Genomic DNA, 22,455 nt, shown 5'->3' on the forward strand with positions numbered 1-22,455 from the left:
GTTTAACACGCAATTTAGGGTACATAAACCTTGGCTACAAATTAAGTTTTAATTTTGACAAATCACTTAAGTTGAGCTTCGTTCAACATTGGTGAACTATCTGTAGTGCGACGTGTTTGCTTTAACAGTTTGGATGGTAGATCAGCTGATCGCCTCTGTAACGACCAAAACAGCTAACCCTGCAGGCTGAAGTCATGACAGAATATGAAGATTTAACCGTGGGTGGTGAGGTGAGATATTAAACATAAGCGTTTTCAGGTAGTGCTGTTTAGGTGTTGTATGCTAGCGATTGTATGTTTTAAAGATACGTCTCCGTTTTGTCTTCGTAGTCAACGTTTAGCCACGTTAGCAAACCTGCGTCAGTCGCAGAAGCTAATAGGCTAGCTTACCTAGCTGTCCAGGTAGCATTAGCGAGTTAGCCACATTTGGCGTCTACCGGACGGGTGCTTCTGAAAAATACAGGTCGTGTTAAACTTACGACTGTTCATAGAATGAAATAAAAAGCGATATAATCATGACTGTAAAGTCAAGTTATTTACGTTGAGAGTCGTTCGTTTGCGTGGCCCAGCTTATTAGCGTAAGTGACACGAGTGGCGGACCGAAACATCTCAGGCCACCCCATCCAAGCTAGCCAAGCATTTTGAAGGCTACACGTTAAGATGATGGGCAACAACTATCAGTTTGGGTTGGAGCAAACTCGACATCGTGCTAAAATTGACATCAACCACACTGAGTAATTTACCGTTGTGCTGTTGTATCCATTCATTACTAAAGTCTGGCAACATGATGACTAAAATTAGGCTGCAGAATCGATTTAAATGTGTCCACAACAAAGCACTGAAACTGTCTATACTCTGCACTTTTATCTTCCAGATCCTGCCTTTAACAAGGGATTGAGTGAGTCTGGCTACCAACCAGACTGAAAGCTTTAACGGGAGACTAAAACTATGCCTTATGTCTGAGGATGGGAGGAAGTGGATCCAAATCCAAAGGTGTCTGGCCCTTCTCAGGCAGTGGAACCGGAGGTGACTCTACCACTGCAGGGAATGAGCAGTCATTGGCTCGTCTCAGAGGTTCCAGAAATGCAACCCCATTTGTTTTTACAAGGCGGAGGTAAATGCTGCATTCTCAGACACAGATGATGCACAGATTCAATATACTTCTGCTTGTCTTGGCAGTGAACCAAACTAAGTTTTTATTGCCCCAGACAACCTTGTCCTAATGTTTCCTTGCATACGAATGATTTCAGTAAGATAGCAATCAGCTTCTGGCTGCACTCCGACATTGTCAGCTGTCAACAGGACAGATGCAGTGCAGATGTTGAAGTAGCATACCGATAATTTGCACAGTGACAGTAAACATTGGGCCAGTTCAGACCCATTTAAGTTTGAGTTAACAACCATGCTGTATATGAGCCAGGCTTGAGCAGTGAAACCAGGTGTGTACTGGAACAGCTGTGTGGAAGGGAAAGAATTAAACACTGATTAAAACAGAGTTTTAGTATTGACATTCTATGCTGGTAGATATACTGAACTGATATTGGAAGAGAGGTGTTTGCTCTTCCTAAATGTTAGCTCTGTGCTCAGAATTTGGCTTTTACAAGAAAGGCTTTATTGTATCCCATCTCTTAGGATTTATGCTACCACTCCCAAATAAGAGAAGAACCACCACGGAACCATCCAAAACATCCACTTACAAAAAAAAACCCACAACACATCCTCTATTATAATCCAAGTCTTCTTTATCCAGATGTGAAATCAGTAATCCATGCATACAATGATTGAAGCTAAAAACAACAACAACAATAACAAAAGAACACTTCAGGTTTCCCAGGACTACAAGAGCTTTAATGTTCTCAAATTAACTCTGATCTAAATGTAATTTAGAATTTTGTTAATGAAATATAGATTTTAGCATATGAGACGATGGCCCTGTTGAAGTGCCTGATAAACCGGGTTCATACTGCAGAAATGGTCCTCTATGAGGTGCGCAGTTCACCAGCTGCTTCCATTTCTAGATGTAATTTAAACCCAGAATCTCAAAACTGCTGCTCACAATGCTGAAATACTACATGGGTACCGACAGCGGTACAGAAAAACTGTGCGCGGGATTTTTGAAATGAAATGTTTATTAACTCTGCTGATGCTAATAACTCTGGCCTGTTGTGTGTTGACAGCTCTTTGTATTATGACGAGGACGGTGACCTCGCCCATGAATTCTATGAAGAAACAGTGGTGACAAAAAATGGAAGGAAAAGGTCCAAATTGAAGAGGATTCAGAAGAATCTGATTCCACAGGTGAGCTGAAGCTAAACTGAGGCCACAACAATAATCTGTTTTTGAATAACTTTGACTGTCTTGATTGTGTTTTTTTAAGGGAATTGTGAAGCTGGACCACCCCTGTATTCATGTGGATTTCCCCATCGTCCTCTGTGAGGTGTGACATTTTTGCACATGAAGGATCTGATGTGAAGTGCTGCCACAGACGCTCTTCTTGGAAAAAGGAGTCGGATGGAAGTCTTGTTCCAGTCTGAAGTGAGACGGTCATGACTGGTACTGTGGTGTGGAGAGTGAGGTGAATCCAAAACAGACATATCCATATTCTGACATTCACAAAAGTGGTGAAGGTGACTGGTTGTGTTTCCACCTCCCAGCTGACATGTAAGCAGACTCTGAGAATACATCCGCTTGTATTTCTCTTGTGAGTTTTTGTCTTTGTTTTTGCAGGGAAAACATCCTTGAAGTGAAAAGGCTTTAACAGTCTGTGTATGCCTTTCATGAGACGTAGAGAGGTAGAAGCCGTATGTTGTTGTGTGTTTACATGTGAGCACTTAGGTTTGTGTGAGGGAATGTGTGTGAGAGTGACGTGAGATGTAGTCACAGGGTGCGATAGTGACTGATTGGGAAATTTATTGTATATATGATCATGTTCTGTATTGTGAGTGTCTCAGTTACTGAAGCTCAGACCTGCACTCGTGAACATAATGTAAATAGTTCAGATTTCTTAGTTGGATATACTTGAATAAATGGTTTACTGAGCTGAATCCCTGCTGTCTATGAGTCTCCTATCATACGGGTCCTGACTTCCTGTTGTCATCATCTGTGTTTTTGGTCTCACACGGTTCCTATTTAAAGGAACACAACAACTCTTTGTGCAGCACTTTTATTCGCTATCCTCCTAAGAGCCTTGAAAAATTAGGTAAATATCTTGGGAACTACTTGCTTTTCTGCGGAAAGTCAAATTAGTACCACTCATGTATCTCTCAATCCTTTACGTAAATCTGTGACACTTGTTGTTGGCTTTGAGTTTGGTTTAGCTGTTGACAGTCTTTATGTCAGACTAAAATAACCTCACTTTCAATCAAACAGACATAAAAGGTCATTTGAAGTTAATTGAAATTTTTTTTTTTTTTTTTAAAAAGCACAAACTTGTTTCTCTTAAAGTCCAAACTATTCTAAGCTATCCAAAAAGAACTGTAGTTTTATAATGAAGCCTCATCAGTTTAAATACACAGTACAACCATGTGGCCCAGATTGCATCCAATCAGTGGTCACTCTTCAAATGTAGAGAGCAGTTCCCGTGCCTCCATGACAGCTGTAAGTATAACCCTGACATATCCAGATTCAGACTTATTTTTAGCCTTTCCTCATTGCCTTCTTCTGTTTCGGCTCGCCCGCTGTGCAGTTGGGCTGCTGGGAGCGAGAGGAGACATTTTTGTTTGCCTATGATGCAAAAAAAAAAAAAAAAGGAAGAAGAAGAAGAAAGAAAACACATCATTTTTGAAACAGTTAAACTGCACTTTGATAACATGTCAAGGTGTGTCACCTCTAGATGGCAGCAAAAATCAATAGCAACATTGTGATTTCACGGGTCCATGGTGGAATATTCTGTGGCATTTTTTTTTTTTTGTATGTTTACTCACTTACCTCTAATCATAGTCCTGTGTAATTTGACTTCCCAAACACTGGGGACGTAATTATACACTGAGAATAATATGCTAAGACTCTAGATGAGTGATGTGCATAACAAGTTTTACTGCAATTATTTTTGACCGATATTGACATATGACTCATGATTTAAGTAAGAATTGTCTCCCTTATGTCTACAGAATATGATTTGTCAGCATCTGTAACTGCAATGAATTTATGACGACATGTTTTCGTCGTCGGATTTAGATAAATCCGAATCACAGGATTTTTTTTTTTTTTCTAATTTTGGTAATATTTGAAGTAATGTTCCCTGCTCAGATTGTGTTCGCACAACCATTCCCAGCTGGATATCAAACTTTAATGGCAGCATAAACAGAATTTGGAGTGTTAAGTTGACGAATCTACCCAGGAAACGGACAGGCCCTCTTTTCCAGGCATTCTCTGGTGTCTGTAATTGTGTGGAATGTGGTCGGGTGTGTTTTTGTGCCAGAGGTCAGTCACTTTGATGTGTTTCCTCTCCACCGGTCTTTGATGTTTTGCTAAAAAGTCCAGCCAGTATTAAATGGATGAACGGTTTCTGGCAAAGTCTCACTAAAGTATGAATGTTATGAGTGTTTAGGGGGTCTCAAGCATAGACAGTGTGTTAATAAAGGAAGTGTTCGTGTGGGAGTGGTGGAGAGATTTCATTATGAATCATCTGCAACCTTGAAAAGTGTGCGTGGAATTATAAACAGGAAGAGATTTATTGTTGTATGGGGGATCATTTGAGATAATGTCATAGTTCCTAGTGAGACTTGTCTGGATTCATAGCTGGGTTGTGGACCATATTTCTTATTATAGCGTAATGTGATTATATGACTGACTAAAAATATGTTTTATAGTCTAGGAGATGTCACAGTACTGTGTGTCAAACCAGTACTGAAAACCAAAAATGAATATAGATTTAGGAAAGACTTGTGAGTTCATTCATGTTTCAGTTCATTTATATAGATTTTGGTCAGAAGTTAGAGCAAACAAGGCAGAAAACCAAAATGTTCCTCTGTCCCAGTTTCACATAATCCCACAAACACACCACGGTCATACAGTGGCTGGAACGCAAGGTAAAAAGGGCAGAGTGTGTTTCCAGTTTCCCTTCCATTGTTTTCACTTCCTGACAGTCCCTGATATCTGCTGATATAACATTCAGGAGGCAGAGGTCAAAGGGAAGCTGACTCCAGAAGGAAACCATGCTTTGGTTATGCTTACCCTCCCTTCCTCCTTCCTTCATTCACATGGTTGCGTCATGTGCTGCATTTTCCTGAAGCACATCCAGAGAAAATGATGACACTCTAAGGTGAGTCAGCAAAGCTCCCGATAACAAAGAGCGGAACAGACTTGGACACAGGAAAATATCTCCCCTACAGATTCTGACCTCTCCAAAATCATGTGCTCCGGCATCCTTCAGTTCACGTGTGTGAAAAAGGAAAAGTCAATCAAACAGAGTTTTACTTTACAAAGTGTGGACAACTAGACGACATTTGAACCAGCTGCTCCTGCTTCTTTGAGCCCTGTGAGAGTCTAAAAACAGGTTGATAAATTGGTTAATTATGAGTCAGAGACCATGGTCTGGGCCCTCCTTGCCCGTGGCCATGAAACCCAGCTCTGCACCATCTTATCTCCTCTGTTTGGCAACATGACGGCATGCTGGACTTGATTCCTTCACTGAGCCTTTGCCAGTGGCTGTCATCAGGCCCCAGGCAGCAGTGACATCTGCATGCCAGATGCCTTGTGCCTGCTGTCTGTATGAAGTGTGTTAACAACATAAAAGGCCCTCACCAAAGGAGAAGTACTACAAAGAACTCATTGAAGGCATTTATGGTCTTTTGACTTAATTACAAGAGTTGTAAGAAAACTAATCAGGTATCAGAAATACTGTGATAAGGTGGTAGTATTTGATCGCATATTCAGTGGCAAGGACATTTATTTCCTGCTCCTCTTGAGTTCTTGTCCTTCAATAACTCCATTTTGATGTGTCTCTTTGGCAACTGCTGTTTATAATATTACCACATTAAATTCACAGCAATAGTTTGGTTTCTTTATTTGACATTTTCCTGAATTGATATAGTTTAGATTATCCTGATTAGACAGTTCCTTGATTGAAAGACATTATTCTAAGCACTTATAACTAATGGAAATCTTAGAAATCGAACACTGGCAAAGGTCAGTTGGCTACTTGATGAGTATGGGTATGTTACATGATGTGATATTTTATAATATTTGAGTACTTCTTCCACCGTTGATCACAGTATTTGCAGATGGTCCAGCTGGTGGTTGTCCAGTGATTTCACAGTACGTTGGGACAGCTGGATATCAAACTGCGAAACTTTAATGGGACAGACCAGTTTCATTGAAACTATCAAATATCTAAAGATGCCTGTCATGCAATACCAGGTTATCTGAGGAGATTCATCTGTGTGTTTTGTTGTACCTCTTAATGTGGAAAAATGCAAGTGGGCTGAAACATAAAGCTAAAGTGTTGAAACAGACAAATTAAATTAAACCAGTTTACCACAAGGTAGTGTAAGATTTCATGTTACGAAACATTTTAGTGCGCACGAACATGTCAAAGAGCCGAAAACAAAAACCCAGATTTCAAATTTAATGCGTAATGTATTTGTCATTTTGTTGAAATGTATTTTTTAATCAGAATTTTTTTTTTAAGTATCTTTCAGGAAGCAGTATTAAAGTTTAGATAAAGGTACTAATACTACGGTACCCAGCCTTACTGAGTAGATGCATGCTTGTGATCTTAATTAGATTATGATCTAAAGGGGCATGATTCAAATATTTAACAAAATTAGTTTTAGTCTTTCCCTCGTTCTTTGAATTAAAACAGGCCGAAACAGTCAATTAAAATGACTGGACTAAAATTCTGATGCGTTCCTAAAACCCTCTGGTGTGCAGCAGTCTTTAGACAAGAATAAATAAGGAAGTTGATGCCTGAGTGAATGTCTTGGCAAAACTAGAAATTGGGTTTTCGTCTGAAAGGTTGTTGAAATGTTTACTTAAAGAAGTTTTCAATTGAACTTCCCTTTTTGGTTGATGTGTGATACTATTTGTCATATTTCATGTTTTCTGATGACTTCACGAATATTCAGTCAAAAGAAATTAAGAATACAGAGAAGCTCCTTTAGATGTGTCCATATTCAACCTCTATTATCAACCCTGTGTAATGAGCTTTACTTTTTTTTTTCTTTTGTTGCTATTGTTAAAAATGCATAATCTAAACTATGCAGTGACTGAGTTAGACACTAGACACAAATAATCCCGTAAAAAGTAGATTTATTTTGTCCAGGGACCTTTTGAGCAACTTCAAGCACAAGTGACTTGCTTTCGAATTATTGAGCAACAAGTGACAAGTGATTGTAATAAAAAGGGAACACCGTGTTCATCCGTAAGTTTAGCCTTATTTTTAGGGATGTGGCAAACTGGCCCGCTGTGACCTTGTATGAATCTTGACATTGCTGGTTCCAAGAGTGCGGAGTGTCTCTGCCTCTTAACGGTGGTGGTAAACTTCTCGGACTGATTCATTCAGCGTTGCTCTGAGAGACGGGGAACATCTTTAAAAACGGATGAATATCACAGCAAACCGGCATCATTCAACGCATACGTGAGGGTGAATGTAAATTTGAGGCAAAGACTGACGCTGCTTTGACACGTTGTTCGACTCATTATCAGTTTTTAAGATGTCCGGTTTGCTCCACCACTCCCTCCCCCTTTTCCCAAAACTGAATGGAACATCCTGAAGTGGTTTGGCTCGCGCTCGAGCCAGTTGCAACTGACAACATCGCAGGGGGCAACTTTCTCGTATCGACACTCACAACTTTATTACTTCGCTCTACTTTTCTTACGTTTGTACCGTTTCTTTTTAATCCCTAAAGAAAAGTTTTAATTCTTCCTGTTTGTTTTGAAGCAACAAAAACCAAGAAGCAGCAGAGTTATGGGTTTGTGAGAATGCGTCTCCAGACTGCCAGTAAAGGTAAGTTTGCCCAGCTGAAAGAGATGTAGCTAAATGAACTTAATCGGAGTGTCAAGCGCATTCATGCTGAAGTGAGTTCATATCTGTCTTTGAATTAAAGTTTACTTATGTAAATCAGGAATGACTCACATTTAGTGCATGAAAACTAACTTGAATATGTTATTTGTGTGTATGTGCGTGTGTGTGTGTGTGGGAGGGGGGTATTCTTATTTTTTAAAAGAAAATTTATACAAAGAGAACAAAACAGTACAAGAAAACGGCATTCATTTTCAGGTTTAGATTTGAAAACATAGCTGTAATTTCACTTTATGAATGATTAAATGTAATGCGAATTTTCATTGTATGGAAAAAAACACACAAATTAAAAGTAAAATTATTATTTCTCCTGTGAATTTCAGAGCAAAGAGTGAGTCTTTATTGACAGGTCCCATCTGTAGACATGTACAGGAGTCTGTCTGACTGGAGAGCGCGGCTGCTAATTGTCCTGCTGTGGGACTGTGTTTGTGCCCTGGGACTGAAGCCCACGAGATGGCCACTGTATCCCCAAAAGCCTTTGTTGCTTGCCTGGAATGCCCCGACTGAGGATTGCTCCCCGAGGCATGGTGTTCACTTTCAGTTGGACCAGTTCCAGATTGTGGCCTCACCCAATGAGGGCTTTGTGAAGCAGAACCTCACCATCTTTTACAAGGACCGACTGGGTTTGTACCCCTACTTTCAGTCGGATGAAACGCCAGTGAACGGTGGGCTGCCGCAGGTGTCCAGCCTCAAACGGCACCAGGAGAAGATGCCAGATGATGTATGGAAGTATATTCGTGACCCAGAGGCCCGCGGGCTGGCGGTTATTGATTGGGAAGAGTGGCGCCCACTCTGGATACGCAACTGGGATAGCAAGGATGTTTACCGCCGGCATTCTATTGAGTTGGTGCGCCAGAAGAACCCCACCTGGCCTCCGGAACAAGTGGCAAAAGTGGCCCAGCAGGAGTTTGAGATGTCAGCCAAGAGGTTCATGCTGGAGACGCTGAAATATGCCAAAAACCTGCGGCCCAATCAGCTGTGGGGGTTCTACTTATTTCCAGACTGTTACAACCACGACTACAGGCACACTCTGGAGAACTACACGGGCCGCTGTCCGGATGCCGAAGTCGCCCGCAACGAGCGGTTGAAATGGCTGTGGACTGAGAGCACAGCACTCTTCCCTTCCATCTACATGGGCACTGTGCTGCGTTCGTCAACCTCCGGACGCCAGTTTGTCAGGAACCGAGTGAAGGAGGGCATGCGCCTGGCATCGTCAGGTGATGGGTTGGCGCGTCCTGTTTTCGTGTATACTCGGCCCACCTACACCAACTCCCTGGAACAGCTGACAGAGGTGATGATCTCACTTAATTATGTTTTGAGTGTGATGTCTCTCCTTTGTACTTTTTTTTTGTATCACTTTTTAAAAAAAAACAACAACAACAAAACAACTCTAAAATGACCAGTTTATTGGTTGTGTGTGAGAGTCAAGATTTCCTATTGAAAATGTAATTATACCTTTGACCTAATCCTTGTTTTAATACAAAGGTTAACTCTCAATCATAGAGCCCCTCAGGTGTCAGTTCAGGAATAGAAAAAGACATGTGGAACTGCCCCGTGGGTTACAAATCTGTGTGTATTGTTTCCAAACTGCCGGATTCACAATCCATAATCACGCAATTGCAATCTGTGCCCATGTTTTTTTTGTTGTTGTTTTTGTTCATTTTTTTCCCCCTCTTTTCAGTCCCATTTGTCTCCATGATAGTACATTGCATTTCCACTCCACCAAGCTGTCCTGGACATAGCTCCACCCTCTCTGCTGCCCTGGGCAGCATCGTGGACGACTGCGTGCTCCTATGACGGCGAGGAATTTAAACATGGTGATGTAATTCATGGGAACAGGTGGTCCGACGGACTAGAGGAAACACGAGTTCAGCGAGCAGGACACAGACCCTCAGCCAGCTTCCCACTCCAGCACACCTGTGCCTGTACAGGTGCTCAACCAAGCCAGAGGCAACACTGACAACCAAATCAGTTGCTTCTGCATTGGTGGGCCTGCTGCACCACCTGCAGATCATTGTAATCCGTAACTCTGTTGCCACGATCTTGCCAACAGAAAAGGTTATTTTGTTCAGACAAAGATGGCGCCAGCATCTACTAAACTGTTTTACCTAGATTTTAGGCTAGATTTAATACATTATTTTGTTTTCTACCAGGTATTTCCCAGTTGTTCCACAAAAAGAATGAATTACAATAGCCTGGGTATAGATTGCAAATCAGTGCAGACTTTATAAATCTGTCTGTGTGGATGATAAATCCACAGTTTATGGCCTTGTGAGAGCACAGATTTAGACAGCTTTCATTTTTCTAACATCGGAGAGCCTGTGTTTCTTTAATTGCCCTCCAAAGGGATAAATAAAGTTTTCTGGATCTGAATCTGTGTACTACTCTCTCAGTACGGCTCGCACTCCATGGAGCTGTAGTTTATCAGCAAAACCTCCTCACCTGTTCCAGTCACCCCAATACCACCCATTGGCTTACACTAGGCAGGATGGGTGCTGGTCCAGCTAGAAAACTCCCTAACACACTGTCCCTTTGGAAAGACAAAGATGGGCGCTGCAACTCTGAGACAATAGACATGTTTACTGTTGTAATGACAGGTGCTCCCCCTGTTTGACCTCAACTCTGACGGTGCTGCATCCTTTTTTTCTAGATGGATCTGGTCTCCACCATCGGGGAGAGTGTGGCGTTGGGAGCAGCTGGAATTATTCTGTGGGGAGAAGCAGCTTACGCAACCAGCAAAGTAAGAATCTCAGCACTAATGATGAAACAAATATAAATCACTCAGGCTTATCACACATTTTAGCAGAAACATTAAGATCTGATAAGCTGCCCTTGTCTGTCATGTGTGCAGTCATTTGATAACAAACAGTTGTTCCTCAGGGCTCCAGTTCAAAGCGATGACTTGAGTCACATGGATGTTCCTCAGGTTTTTTTTTAGTCACATACACTGATGGGTTCTCTTGTTCATTGAATTTATCTAAAATCAGCTCTGTCAGATTTTTGCAATATCTCTGTCATCAATCGACAGTGTGTGTGTGTGTGTGTGTGTGTGTGTGTGTGTGTGTGTGTGTGTGTGTGTGTGATTTCTTCACAACCATCTATCCAGTCAACCTCAGACTTGGCGGCTATGCCGGGGTTCCAAGAAAGTATACTTAATTAATTTGGATGGGTGGTTGTAAAGGAAAGACCCCTAACCTTATGTAACCTTCTGTGGGGAGCTACAGTGGTCTGGTAAAACGAAGTCATTGAATTGAACCAAGTTATTTCACTGTTGCAATGTCCTTAAATACTCAAGTTTCAGCTGACTAAGCCTGATCCTAACTACCAAGTTGGTCTTTGAAACCAGTCCTAACTATGTCCTGCATTAGGGAAGCATGTCTATGAGACGATGGGTGTGGCCTAGCAGCATGCTTTGCGAGGATACATTTCAATCAGGATCGCTCTCTCCAAAAAAGAAAACCTAACTGCCATCACAGTAAGTTTAATTTGGAGGTATATGGCTCTTGTGTGGAACCTTCCATTTGCCTACATGAACGGCCAAAGGAAGGGACAGCAGCAGCAAAGACTGACTTCTTCCTCCTTGTGTCTTCTGAGATGGATCCCTCTTTTTTTTTAACTGATCTGGTCAATGTGGAAAGTGACTGTATTGACAAACCACTAGAAGAGAGGGATATATGGGTTAGCATTCCAAGAGCCTTAACACCTGCTCCTGACTAACCTTAGATGGTTCACCTGCTCTAACTGTTATAGACGCCACATCAGAAATTAAGCTCCAACCAGGCATCAAGAACATCCTCTATTTTTCATGTGTGTGAACAATATATTCAAAAAACGAATTGATCAGGAGCATTTAACGTGTCCCCATAAAAAAAGAATATCTGCAAGTAAAAATGGTGTGCTGATATTATCGTGCAATCTAAAATACTTATATGCTCTTAAGACTGAAGAAGTCACTTTTCCAGAACATATCATCACACATTTCTCATGGATGTGACTCCATCTCATAAGTAAAATAGATTATTAAGGTATTTGCTACTGGACATTTTTACACCATTTCTAGCAAAGCCACTTCCTCTAGTTTCAAACAGTTGCATATCTGATTTTGATGGCGTTTGATATGTGGGCAACTAAGAAAAAAACGGATGAATCGAAAAAGATCCTTATCAGCAAAATTTGGGACAAGTTCATTTCAACAATATTTGTTTCTAATGAGTGATCATTTACACACTTGTTACTGTTTTCCCATGAAAACGGGTCAGTTTGAGCCTTAAAGACATAATGAATCTATGTGTTTCTTGTCTTTGCTCCAGACAAGCTGCACAGAGCTTGCAGCGTATCTACAAGGTCCACTAGGCGAATACCTCCTCAACGTCTCCACAGCAGCAGAGTTATGCAGCCAGACCCTGTGTGGTTCTCTCGGCCGTTGTCTGCGCAAAAATCCAGACAGTGATGTTTACTTACATCTGGACCCCCACACCCACAGTATCATACGTCTAAATGGCAAGTTGACCGTCAGCGGTGAACTTAGCGAAGCAGAGGAGATGAGTTTTCAGACAGATTTTCAGTGCCAGAACTACAGCAGCGTGGAACGACAGGGCCACAATCAGACGGGCTCACACACTCTCAATATGCACCAAAGAGGGGCAGCGTACCAGGCGACGGCGTCACTCCTGCGGTGTGTCATCTCTGTGGTCATCTTAGTTAGCCTACTGTAGATGAAGAGGTCAGAAATGTCGGATGACAAGTTTTCGAGGTATGAGAAGTGTCATTTACAATGGTTGTAATGACGCTCAAGTGAAATGTTGTAAGAAACACTGTGGAAATGAATTTGTTTCTAACTTTTTTCAACAACAGAGGGCTTGCTGGAAATGACCTTGTTTACATTTTGCTCTCAGTTTCCTGGCCCCTTGTACTATCAGTCACTGTTTCCCAGGGTGTCAGATTCAGTGTTTCTCACAGAGAATTTGTTTTTGGAGGGAAATGTGATGAATGAGTGGATGTATAGAAGAAACACTCTGGTCATAGCACAATAAATTAGAAGTACCTGGTCTTTCACTCTAACACATGATTTTTCGTGAGGCAATTACAGCATCTCTATTTATTTGAATGTATTTTTAGGTGTTTTATATGACATTTTATGCCCAAAACATGACTACTACTTCTCTTAAAAAAATGTATACTGAAAATCCATCTCAATTTCATTTGACTTCAGAAGCACAAAAAAAGCAAACTCATTTTGTATGTTCCACAATTTCACTGATGTTGCCGCCTCTCTGTTTCTCTCTCTCTCACTCTTTGCTGTTTTCTGGAAAAAAAAAAAAATTCCCCAAGTAAATAAATGACTTTTCTTGTATATTTATTTCTTTTTTCTTTTTTCTTTTTGCACTGCAATGAATAAGTTTAAATTAGGCAGGTTTTATCTCCGGAAAGGAAATGATGTTGCTATTGACCACTGATGGACGGTTGTCAGGGAGGGACACATTTTAAATGGTTCCAGCTTTATACCCCCTCCTCATGTAATTGCAGGGTACTGTTAAGCCGAAAGTTATTTTTTACCGCTTTTAAGAGTTGAGAGGCAAACATTTGAATTTAGAGAGTTCGTTATGGCAGGAAGGCCACACTTATTGTACTGACTACACATCCAGTCAATGAACTCCATGAACCTTTTACTTGCCATGATGCTGACATATATTTAACGCAATAAACAAAGTCGGTGTGACATAAGGAGGTTTTGACTGGCCTGTGACTTTAAATCTGGTCCCTCCCTAAAATGGTTTGCATGTCTCTTGTGATTGGTTTTTAGGAATCCAGAGACCATTTCTAATTGGTTATCGGCAAACCTGTGCATACATGTGATTGGTTAAAAAAAAAAATCCCACAACACACTTTCCTTTTTTTGTGCCTTCCTCTTTCCAAGCATGTGTCATCTCGATCATGAGACTGCTTGTAGCGTTTTCCTGCAAATCCAGACCTCAAAGTACAAAACACAATCCTTCAGTTTCTAAGTCGGTAAGTTGTTAAGAATTGAATTTAAATCAAATGTGTGTGTTAGTTAGTTTCTGTATTACAGCATATGAGCTGATTCTGAAAGGTGGAGGTAACTTGATAGACATTTGGTCAAACTTCTTATCTGATGGCACCTCAGATTCTCAATAAATCAGGATTATGTACTTTGAAAGTGGAGTTTTGTGACTCGATTAAAATTACGCAATGATGTTTTGGTATCCTCATTCTTTCACAATTCACCAGGGAAAATAGCAGTGTTGTCTTTCTTCTTTGCAGGAATGAGTTTCCTTCATCCCCAGGTGCTGCTCTGCTTCACGCTCATTTCAGGCCTGGCAGCATCCCCTCTTTCCCAGGTTCCCTTCCTCACCGTTTGGAACGCCCCTACGGCGAACTGCTTCTCTCAGTATGGCGTGGATCTGGACTTAGAGATGTTCAGCATTGTCCAGAACCAGAATCAAACCTTTATGGGTGACAATATAACTATCTTTTACTCAGACAAACTTGGTCTGTATCCCAGGTACTCCACCCAGGGAGAGGCTATTAATGGTGGGGTGCCTCAGAACGCCAGCCTGGATGAGCACCTAGAAGCTGCATCAGAAGATATCCAGAAATATATCCCTGATGTGGCTTTCCAGGGCCTGGCTGTAGTGGACTGGGAGAGCTGGAGGCCTGTGTGGGAGAGGAACTGGGACACTAAGCATGTGTACTGGGAAGCATCAAGAGCGCTGGTGAGGTCCAGACACCCAGACTGGAGCCCTGCCCAGGTGGAGGCTGCTGCCCACACAGAGTTTGAGACAGCAGGTAGAAAATTCATGGAGGGGACTGTGATGGTGGGGCTGCAGGATAGACCAAATGGGTTATGGGGCTTTTATGGTTTTCCAAACTGCTATAACTACTACGACCCAAAAAGCACAAACTACACAGGCGAGTGTCCAGCTGTGGAGCTGAAGAGGAACGATGAGCTGCTCTGGCTGTGGAACGTCTCCTCGGCTTTGTATCCAAATGTCTACCTCGGCCTGGAGCAGCGTGGCCTCAGCAAAGAAGTCTTCCTCTACACTCATCATCGCATCCTGGAGGCCATGAGAGCAGCGGCTCAGGTGACTCCCACGCCACCTGTGTTCCCGTATGCTCGCATCGTCTACACATTTACACTAGATTTCCTCTCTCAGGTAAGTTGTTTAAAAAAAAAAAAAGAATATTGTTGCGGACTGTCATGATTTAGTTTGAACCAGTGGTTTTTGCCTCTTGCAGGAACATCTGGTCTACACCATCGGAGAGAGCGCTGCTTTAGGATCTGCAGGGATCGTGCTGTGGGGCGACCACAACTTCTCTAGATCTCAGGTACACCAGCTGATCCATGAGCCCGTCTGCTCCCAGTTGGGCCCAGCTTGCTTTTTTTTTTTTAGAACAATATTAAAGAATGGAAATGTGTTGAGGTTAGATACAAACAGGCTTTCTAGTTAATCTAGAAGTTTGAAGACATGACATGGTTTTTAAGATTTGGTGATAATCATGGTCTGAGGAACTTGCGTTTCTCTCGCACGTTTGTGGACATTTAAAACTAAAGTCTATGAAAATTCCTCAGCTTGTTGATAACACTGTTTCTTAAGCTCAGTCTCTCTAGTGTTCAAAAGCCAAACAGACACGACACAGAAGGAGGCGCGATAGCTGAAAAATGCTCGGTGGCTTGATGGTTAATTGTGGATCCTCAAAGTTAGAGAGCATCTGGACAGTAACTTCTGTAAACTCGTGCTCTGTGTCTTTGCTCAGAGAAGTTCTTCTCAGAAACTTTGTTTTGACTTCCCTTTTCTAATGTCAGTGGGTGGCCAATTTCTAATACTTCCTGCTGCTGCAATGTTTCTTGCTCCACATTGTCGCCATAATTCATTTTTGTTGTGTCACTCTCAAATAACTGATTGGAGGACGTTACACAAACATTACCCAGAAAGGATTTTCTGCAGATGACTAATAGATTCCTTAGAAAACCATGTATTTAATTCCACTCATTGTGCTTTCCTCATTTGTTGTGAAGTCACACGATTATTTTTGATTTATGACATCTGCTTATTATGTGGAACTATTTTGTAATCACCTATATTGCTCTTGGGAGCAACTGTGTTTGTTTTCTCCTCTTAGGCTTCGTGTAACAGCATCAAATCATACATCGACCAGATCCTGGGACCCTACCTGGTGAACGTCACATCAGCTGCTACTCTCTGCAGCCAGACTTTGTGTTCCTCCAACGGTAGATGCGTGAGGAGCGACCCAAACTCAAGGGCCTACCTGCACCTTGATCCTGCCTTGTGGAAGGTGGTGTCTGAGAGGAAACCAGGAGGTGGGCGGAGCTACAGAGTGCTAGGACAGATCAGGACACGGGAGGTAACGCTCATGAAGTCTCAGTTTCAGTGCCAGTGTTACCCAGGGTGGGCTGGCGAGAGCTGCGCACAGTCCATTCAGGCATGAAAGATCGGAAAAATTAAACTTTAATGTAAGGCTGGTCTAAGAAGCAGCAGTAAAAATCTGGGAATGTGTACAGAATTAACCTCTCCAGAGGAGGACCGTGGCTATTTCAACCCACAGATGATTATCTGCATGTGTGCAAATGTTTTGTCCAAGTCTGTTTTTTTTTTGTTTTTTTTTAAAATCACTAAACTTTAAAAAAAAAAAATAAATGCCTACTTTTAAATGCATGAGTTTTAAGGTGGTGCAGGATTAAGGATGACTTGGTCGGGGAGGGTTGCAATGATCTACTGTCTCTAAGTTCAAGCATGGTATCAGTATTGATGGTATCATACCGTGGCACATTTGCAAAGATATTTAAAGAGCGAGAGAGAATCTCGTCTTTACCCTCCTCAGCACTGATTTCCAAATGGGTGACATTCACACATTGTTCCGTCTTATTAAAGCGATTTTTCAACAAAAAAATAACATTCTTTTTTTTTTTTCCCCTTTTACAGGCATTGTAACTAATCATTGTGTGATAAAGTGATGCTTTAAAACCTTATTTTCTGAAAGAATTATCAGACTGTGAAAATCTCATATTGTTGAAACTCTAATACAGGAAAAATTGTTTTGTGTTTGTGGAAGTTTCTCTGACAACAGACTCCACATCCACCCAGAAATGAACCCTTTCAGCTTCCTGTGCAGAATGATGTATGTATAGAGTTTAACACTTGTTTAATTTTATAGTCCTCTGTGATGCGCAGATAATTGGAATTCAATCAAAATTACAAGATGGCCTTCTCTTATTTTCAGATCGTAGGGAATGTATTTTGCAATATATTTTAAAAGGCTTAATGTGTCTCAAAATCTTATTTTATTTCAAGAGAAATATCGAGGTGCTGTGGTGATGTCCCAGTCAGCTAATTGTAAGAAAATATCTTTGATGCGGATCTGCATAAAAATGAGAGTAATTATGTGAAAATTACATTTCACGCAGTTATATATCACATAATTTATAGATTTCTTTTCAAAATTGCGCAGCTGTTTTCTTTAAGATCTTTACAGCTTCTGTTCTTGTGATGTGGGGACTTGAAACCTCAGCATATGTTGACTTTTGACCTAAAACAGGAGACATGATAGACATTCTAAACTTATATCTTTGCATGGATATTTATGAACATCTAGATTTAATTTCAGGGGTCGATGAATATTTGTCTAAAACATGTAAAAAAAAAAAAGTGCTTTTAAATAGTGCCGTATTTAATTTTGCTAAAGAGAATGTCCCCCAAGTTTTTTTGTCTGAAGATTGTTGGCCAGCAGGTGGTGCTGTGGATCATGAAACGAGCGGAGGGACTAGAGAAACGCCAAGGTCAGAGCTTTGCTTGATAGTAATCACAAAAACTGTGGAGGAAAAGACACATTTGACTCAGTATGTCAGATTCTGATCATTTTATAGCCATTACACCCACTAACACAGAACAAAAACATTAAATAAGCCGTAAGGTGACCTTGATTGATTCATGAGCGGTGGGGTACAATCCTCTACACTCCCTATCTGATAACCACCGATGTTCAAAATATATGTGGTTTGTTGTGAATTTCCTTGTCTGACCCTGAAGGCTTGGCGGACTGGAAGAACAGACTCCATTTTTCCTACTTCTGACTTTGTCACTGCTTGCCGAATTGCTGAGCCATACAAACTGCCCAATCGCTTTGTGATGACCAGTGTCGCTTAAAACACTATATTTGATGACCAATGTCTGTTAAAACACTATATGTGCTTGTCCTTGCTTATACTGATTGTCAGTCAATTCATTATTATGGCTTTTTTCACCCAGCTGCCTCCTAAAAGGACCGTCCTCAGCCCAAATAGTGGAAATAATATTCAAAATGACCTGGAATGCTCCATGTTTTTGCACAATCAGATGACGCTGATTCACATCTTATAACAGTCTGGAACTTCACATCCAACATTATTTGATATTACAGTTTCCTTTGTTACATTCAGCCACAGAGTTGAAAATTAACTTTCAGTGTCTTCAGTCTGATCAGTCAATCTGCTCCCCTCTGTCTCCTCCATCCTCTGTCAGATCTGGCAGGCCCTCTATTTCTTTATCCTTTCATCTCTGCATTTCTTCATTTTGGCGTCTCGCTCTGTCACCCCTCCATGGTCACGTCCCTCCTTTCCCTGCTGCTGGGTCTTGAGACCGTCTCGCTCGCTCTTGCTTTAATAACTGTTTTGTCACGCTCTGTGTCTGTGTCCTTCAGAGGAGTCAACTCTCTGATCAGGGTTCTTGAAAATCTGATGCACTTGTTTACATGACTCATCAACGTATAGCTTGTGTCATCATGACAACTTTGCATCCATCAGGCTATTGGACACTGGTGATTCTCATGAAAATGTGACTTAAGGAATAATTCAGCTGTTTAGGAGTCAACACGCATATTAGATATCTATGAAAACTGATGTGGGTAACATTGATGTTGCATATACAATAATGAGTCCTGAAACCTGGAAGTATTTTACCACTTTTGAAAGTCTTGGTCCTTAGATTGAATGGATTTCAATTTCAAACCCTGAAATAAGAAAAAGAAGAAAGCAAAATACTTTAACATTTTGTTCCACGGGATAAAACACATCAGTACTCCCCCACTCTCATAAAGTTTGAAGCTTCTGTGTGTCTCAAAAATGACACGACATTCACCATAGTCCCGCGCGCATTAAACATCATCACATCGAACACAGAAGACGCTTGAAACTAGCCGTTACATTGAAGTCATGCGTCTGCGGCGTTCATTTTTCATAATGTTGCCTTTGTACTTACTACTTGTGTTTACGCTTCTGAAGTCATGAAAGTGAAGATTACAGTATCTTGCAAAACAAAACGTGTAAGTCACAGAGTTTATTTATTTTTTGGCAATAATCCAAAATCCAATGTAAAAATCACACTGGTTTTTGGTCAAGGAAGCCCAAGGCAACGCTGACTGCCTGGCTGGCCTGCAAAAATACATCATCCCTGCCGTGCTCTGTTGTTCTTGGGCCTTTTTCACAGCACCACGGGTATAATTGATAACAACATAATGGCCTGGTTCCATTCAGGTGGCCTTGGTATTGTGCATGTTGGTTCACTGGAGTGACACTGAAACACTGCAGATCAGCTTGATCAATCACTTCTGCTATGACCTGTCACACCACCTGGCTGCTGTTAAAAGGCCCTGTAACTTTCTGCTTTGTCTTTGAAGAAAAATAACATTCTGTATCGATTTGTGTTCAGGTTGGCAGATTTGTTTGACGTTCAGACAAAGCCAAACTTGATGTTCTCTTGTAGTCTTTGACTGCGTCTTTTTTTTTTTCATCTTAAGCAGCTTGACATGATCATCAAGTGCATTTCGCAGGTGCAGCAATTCCTGTGTGAACTGCTATTTCACACAAAATGCAACTGAAAAGGCTGTAAGACTGAAGAAAGACTTCTCTGAATCACATTTTCATGTAGGAAATCTGTGCAGGGAAGCCATGAAAGAGAAAAGGAAACAAGGTGCTGTGTGGGAGAGGTCACGGTGTCCTATTTCTTCAGAGATTGAGGTCTGATATCTCTTCACTTGCTTGCTGCTTGTCAACAGGCAGAATCACTGCCTGGAGCAGCAAGAACTGCAGTGCTGAGGCGCATGGCTGCATGCAGACAAGCTGACGGTGATCAATACATGTGCAGATAAATCAGAGCTGCCTTTGAGAGGAAAAATGCTCTCAGGGATGCGCAGCAAAACCTTGATACTGTGTGTCTTTTGTGTTATTGCTGTTGAAGTCTTGCTTTCTCTGCTTTCTGCATCCTGACGAGAGGTGACCTGACAGACTGTCACATGTGACTTATCCTGCGACGGGCAGCACTCTGCTCAACCCCCACCCACCACATCAGAGGTTTAGAGAATACACTTTAAGAGCAAGAGCAAACTCACATTCACACACGTTCATACAAAGGTTCACAATAAACGTGTGTGTCTGCAAGGCGTTCAGGTGGAAAATTACACTGCCCAATCAATCCCTAATAGAAAGTCTATCCTCATAGCTGCGGCCTATCAAAAGCACCGCAATGTGCCCTCTCCTCCAATCAACTCACCCACAATGCTTGCTGTTGTCATGTCGATCCTGTAAACTATTCTGTGTTCATAGACACGTAATTTATGATATCGGCCAGTGATGAGAACAGATTAAAGTGAGCTGATAAGAAAATAAATTTGGAAATTGAAGGAGAATAAGTGTTTTCTTCCACCCTGATCCTCTCACAGTTTGTAATTAATTCAAATGTGATTTTTTTTTTTTTTTTGGTCTGCAAGCATATAATCCATGTCAGCATTTTCTCATTTATTTTATAGGATTTGATCTTGGCTCATTTGAATAAACATTTTATTCCATATTAGTCTGGGTAATGAAGTGGATCTCTGAAGAAAAATGCTTTTGTTAGGAAAGTGGAGACTGGCGTGGCACAAAGGAGTGTCACACTGGTCACCTCTGCTGGGAAATGGCTGATTGAATAATAGATTCAATTTATTACGGAAGTTGGATATCGCCAAGGTTTTTAAGCTGGCTTTAAAAAGTACTACTTAATAATTCATTCAATCAGCAATCAAGAATGTGATTGGAAATGATAGCACCGTATAATCTTTCTGTATTTTTAAACTTGTCTTCATATTTTTACAGTGCAGTTACTTTTTTTCCATGCTGAGATTGCATGCCGCTGCTGAGATCTATTTTTTTTTCTTAGAAATCTTTGAAAACTGACAGTGACATTTAAATTGTAATGAAAATGAACATGCCAAAAAAGACCTAATATTTGTCAAAGGGCCTTGAAATGCTCTTAATAGGAAAAAAAAATGTAATTCCTAGCGTTGACTGAAATGCCCCTCAGGTGTTTTTAATTCATGCAAGGGCAGCGATTCAATCGCTGACGCTGATGAAGGTGCACCACAAATGTGACAGTGACGTCCATGCATGAATTAAAAATACCTGAAAGACGTCTTAGCGAGTGCTAGAATTTATTTTGTCTGGAAAAATGGACGCATCGGGATCACCTGTTTGATTGACATATGTGAGCAGGTTGTATTCTCCTTTTTACACACACACACACACACACACACACACACACACACACACCCTCTTGAGAAGCAGAGTCATGGTAATTGGGAGAAGAATGATGCCACTCCATTATCTGCATGTAAATCCAGGAGATATTAAGCTTAATGCAGTTGAAAACGAAACTTCCTGTCCAACGTGAGTACAGCTTTAAATTTTAGCAGCCAGTAACCAATTCCAAAATAAGATCATTTACAAGACGTTTAAGACCATAACATGAAAAGACTGGCATTACAGTATTAACCAATCCTAATTTATTTCTGCAGTTATGTCCTCCAAGAATGAGAAAGTTAAAAACTTCCCTTTGACAGAAAATTCTTCATTGGGGTCATTTTGTTTTTGTTTCTTTTTCTAATTGTTGCTCAGTTTCTTAATTTTCAGAGAAATCTTAAAAGGCAGTATGTAATTTCATTTTTTTATTTTATATCCAGTATGCTCATAAATAATGCCAACAGTAGAATGACACCTGTTCTGTGCCTATGTTAAGTGCTGAGGGCTCCGGTGCCTGCGTTGAGGCTAAAATCCAGCAGAATGGGATTTAATGGGATTTTTGACCCCTGTTTGAACATTCTAATCGAGCGTCTGTTCTCTCTATTCCGATTCTCCGTTGTTACTTTTTATTCCATAACCTTTTATTATAAACAACATCAACCCGTAAATACTCGGACGACGGGGGAAGCGCACACTTTTATGAATTCAAGATTAGTCTAAGGGAATCAGGGATTGCTGGGTCTCAACAGAAATGTCATGGTGAGTCGTAACCTTTACTGGAGCACGTTATCTGCTCTGATGGCAGGGCCAGGCCCGGAACGGGGACCAACACGATGCGATTGGATTTGAAAGGTCCCCATCCAAGT

The 22,455-nt window shown here is 41.1% G+C and overlaps 3 protein-coding genes across 5 annotated transcripts; all 3 read left to right on the top strand.

The window, feature by feature from the left end:
- The first annotated feature begins 85 nt into the window (after nt 1–85).
- tusc2a (tumor suppressor 2, mitochondrial calcium regulator a) lies at nt 86–3,035 on the top strand. Of its 3 annotated transcripts, none has more exons than XM_086199335.1 (4): nt 86–230; nt 874–1,113; nt 2,177–2,297; nt 2,377–3,035. In XM_086199335.1, the coding sequence occupies exons 2-4, from the start codon at nt 965–967 to the stop codon at nt 2,440–2,442; spliced, it is 336 nt and encodes a 111-aa protein (XP_086055461.1). In that variant the 5' UTR covers nt 86–230; nt 874–964; the 3' UTR covers nt 2,443–3,035. The 3 variants fall into 3 exon arrangements, with proteins under 3 accessions (XP_086055461.1, XP_086055462.1, XP_086055463.1); XM_086199336.1 differs by lacking the exon at nt 86–230 and adding an exon at nt 306–462; XM_086199337.1 differs by lacking the exon at nt 86–230 and adding an exon at nt 532–733.
- A 4,512-nt stretch (nt 3,036–7,547) lies between these two features.
- On the top strand, nt 7,548–13,375 carry hyal2a (hyaluronidase 2a). Its single transcript, XM_086199338.1, has 4 exons — nt 7,548–7,947; nt 8,346–9,313; nt 10,673–10,762; nt 12,333–13,375. Exons 2-4 carry the CDS (start codon nt 8,387–8,389, stop codon nt 12,735–12,737), a joined length of 1,422 nt encoding a protein of 473 aa, XP_086055464.1. The 5' UTR covers nt 7,548–7,947; nt 8,346–8,386; the 3' UTR covers nt 12,738–13,375.
- A 153-nt stretch (nt 13,376–13,528) lies between these two features.
- Nucleotides 13,529–16,672, top strand: hyal1 (hyaluronidase 1). Its single transcript, XM_086199339.1, has 4 exons — nt 13,529–14,031; nt 14,305–15,197; nt 15,280–15,369; nt 16,165–16,672. Exons 2-4 carry the CDS (start codon nt 14,307–14,309, stop codon nt 16,489–16,491), a joined length of 1,308 nt encoding a protein of 435 aa, XP_086055465.1. The 5' UTR covers nt 13,529–14,031; nt 14,305–14,306; the 3' UTR covers nt 16,492–16,672.
- Nucleotides 16,673–22,455: the final 5,783 nt, after the last annotated feature.

Source organism: Aulostomus chinensis, chromosome 3 (genome assembly GCF_037954235.1).
Source record: "Aulostomus chinensis isolate RoL2024-O1b breed Wild chromosome 3, RoL_Achi_v1.0, whole genome shotgun sequence".
In the NCBI taxonomy this organism is placed as follows: domain Eukaryota; kingdom Metazoa; phylum Chordata; class Actinopteri; order Syngnathiformes; family Aulostomidae; genus Aulostomus; species Aulostomus chinensis.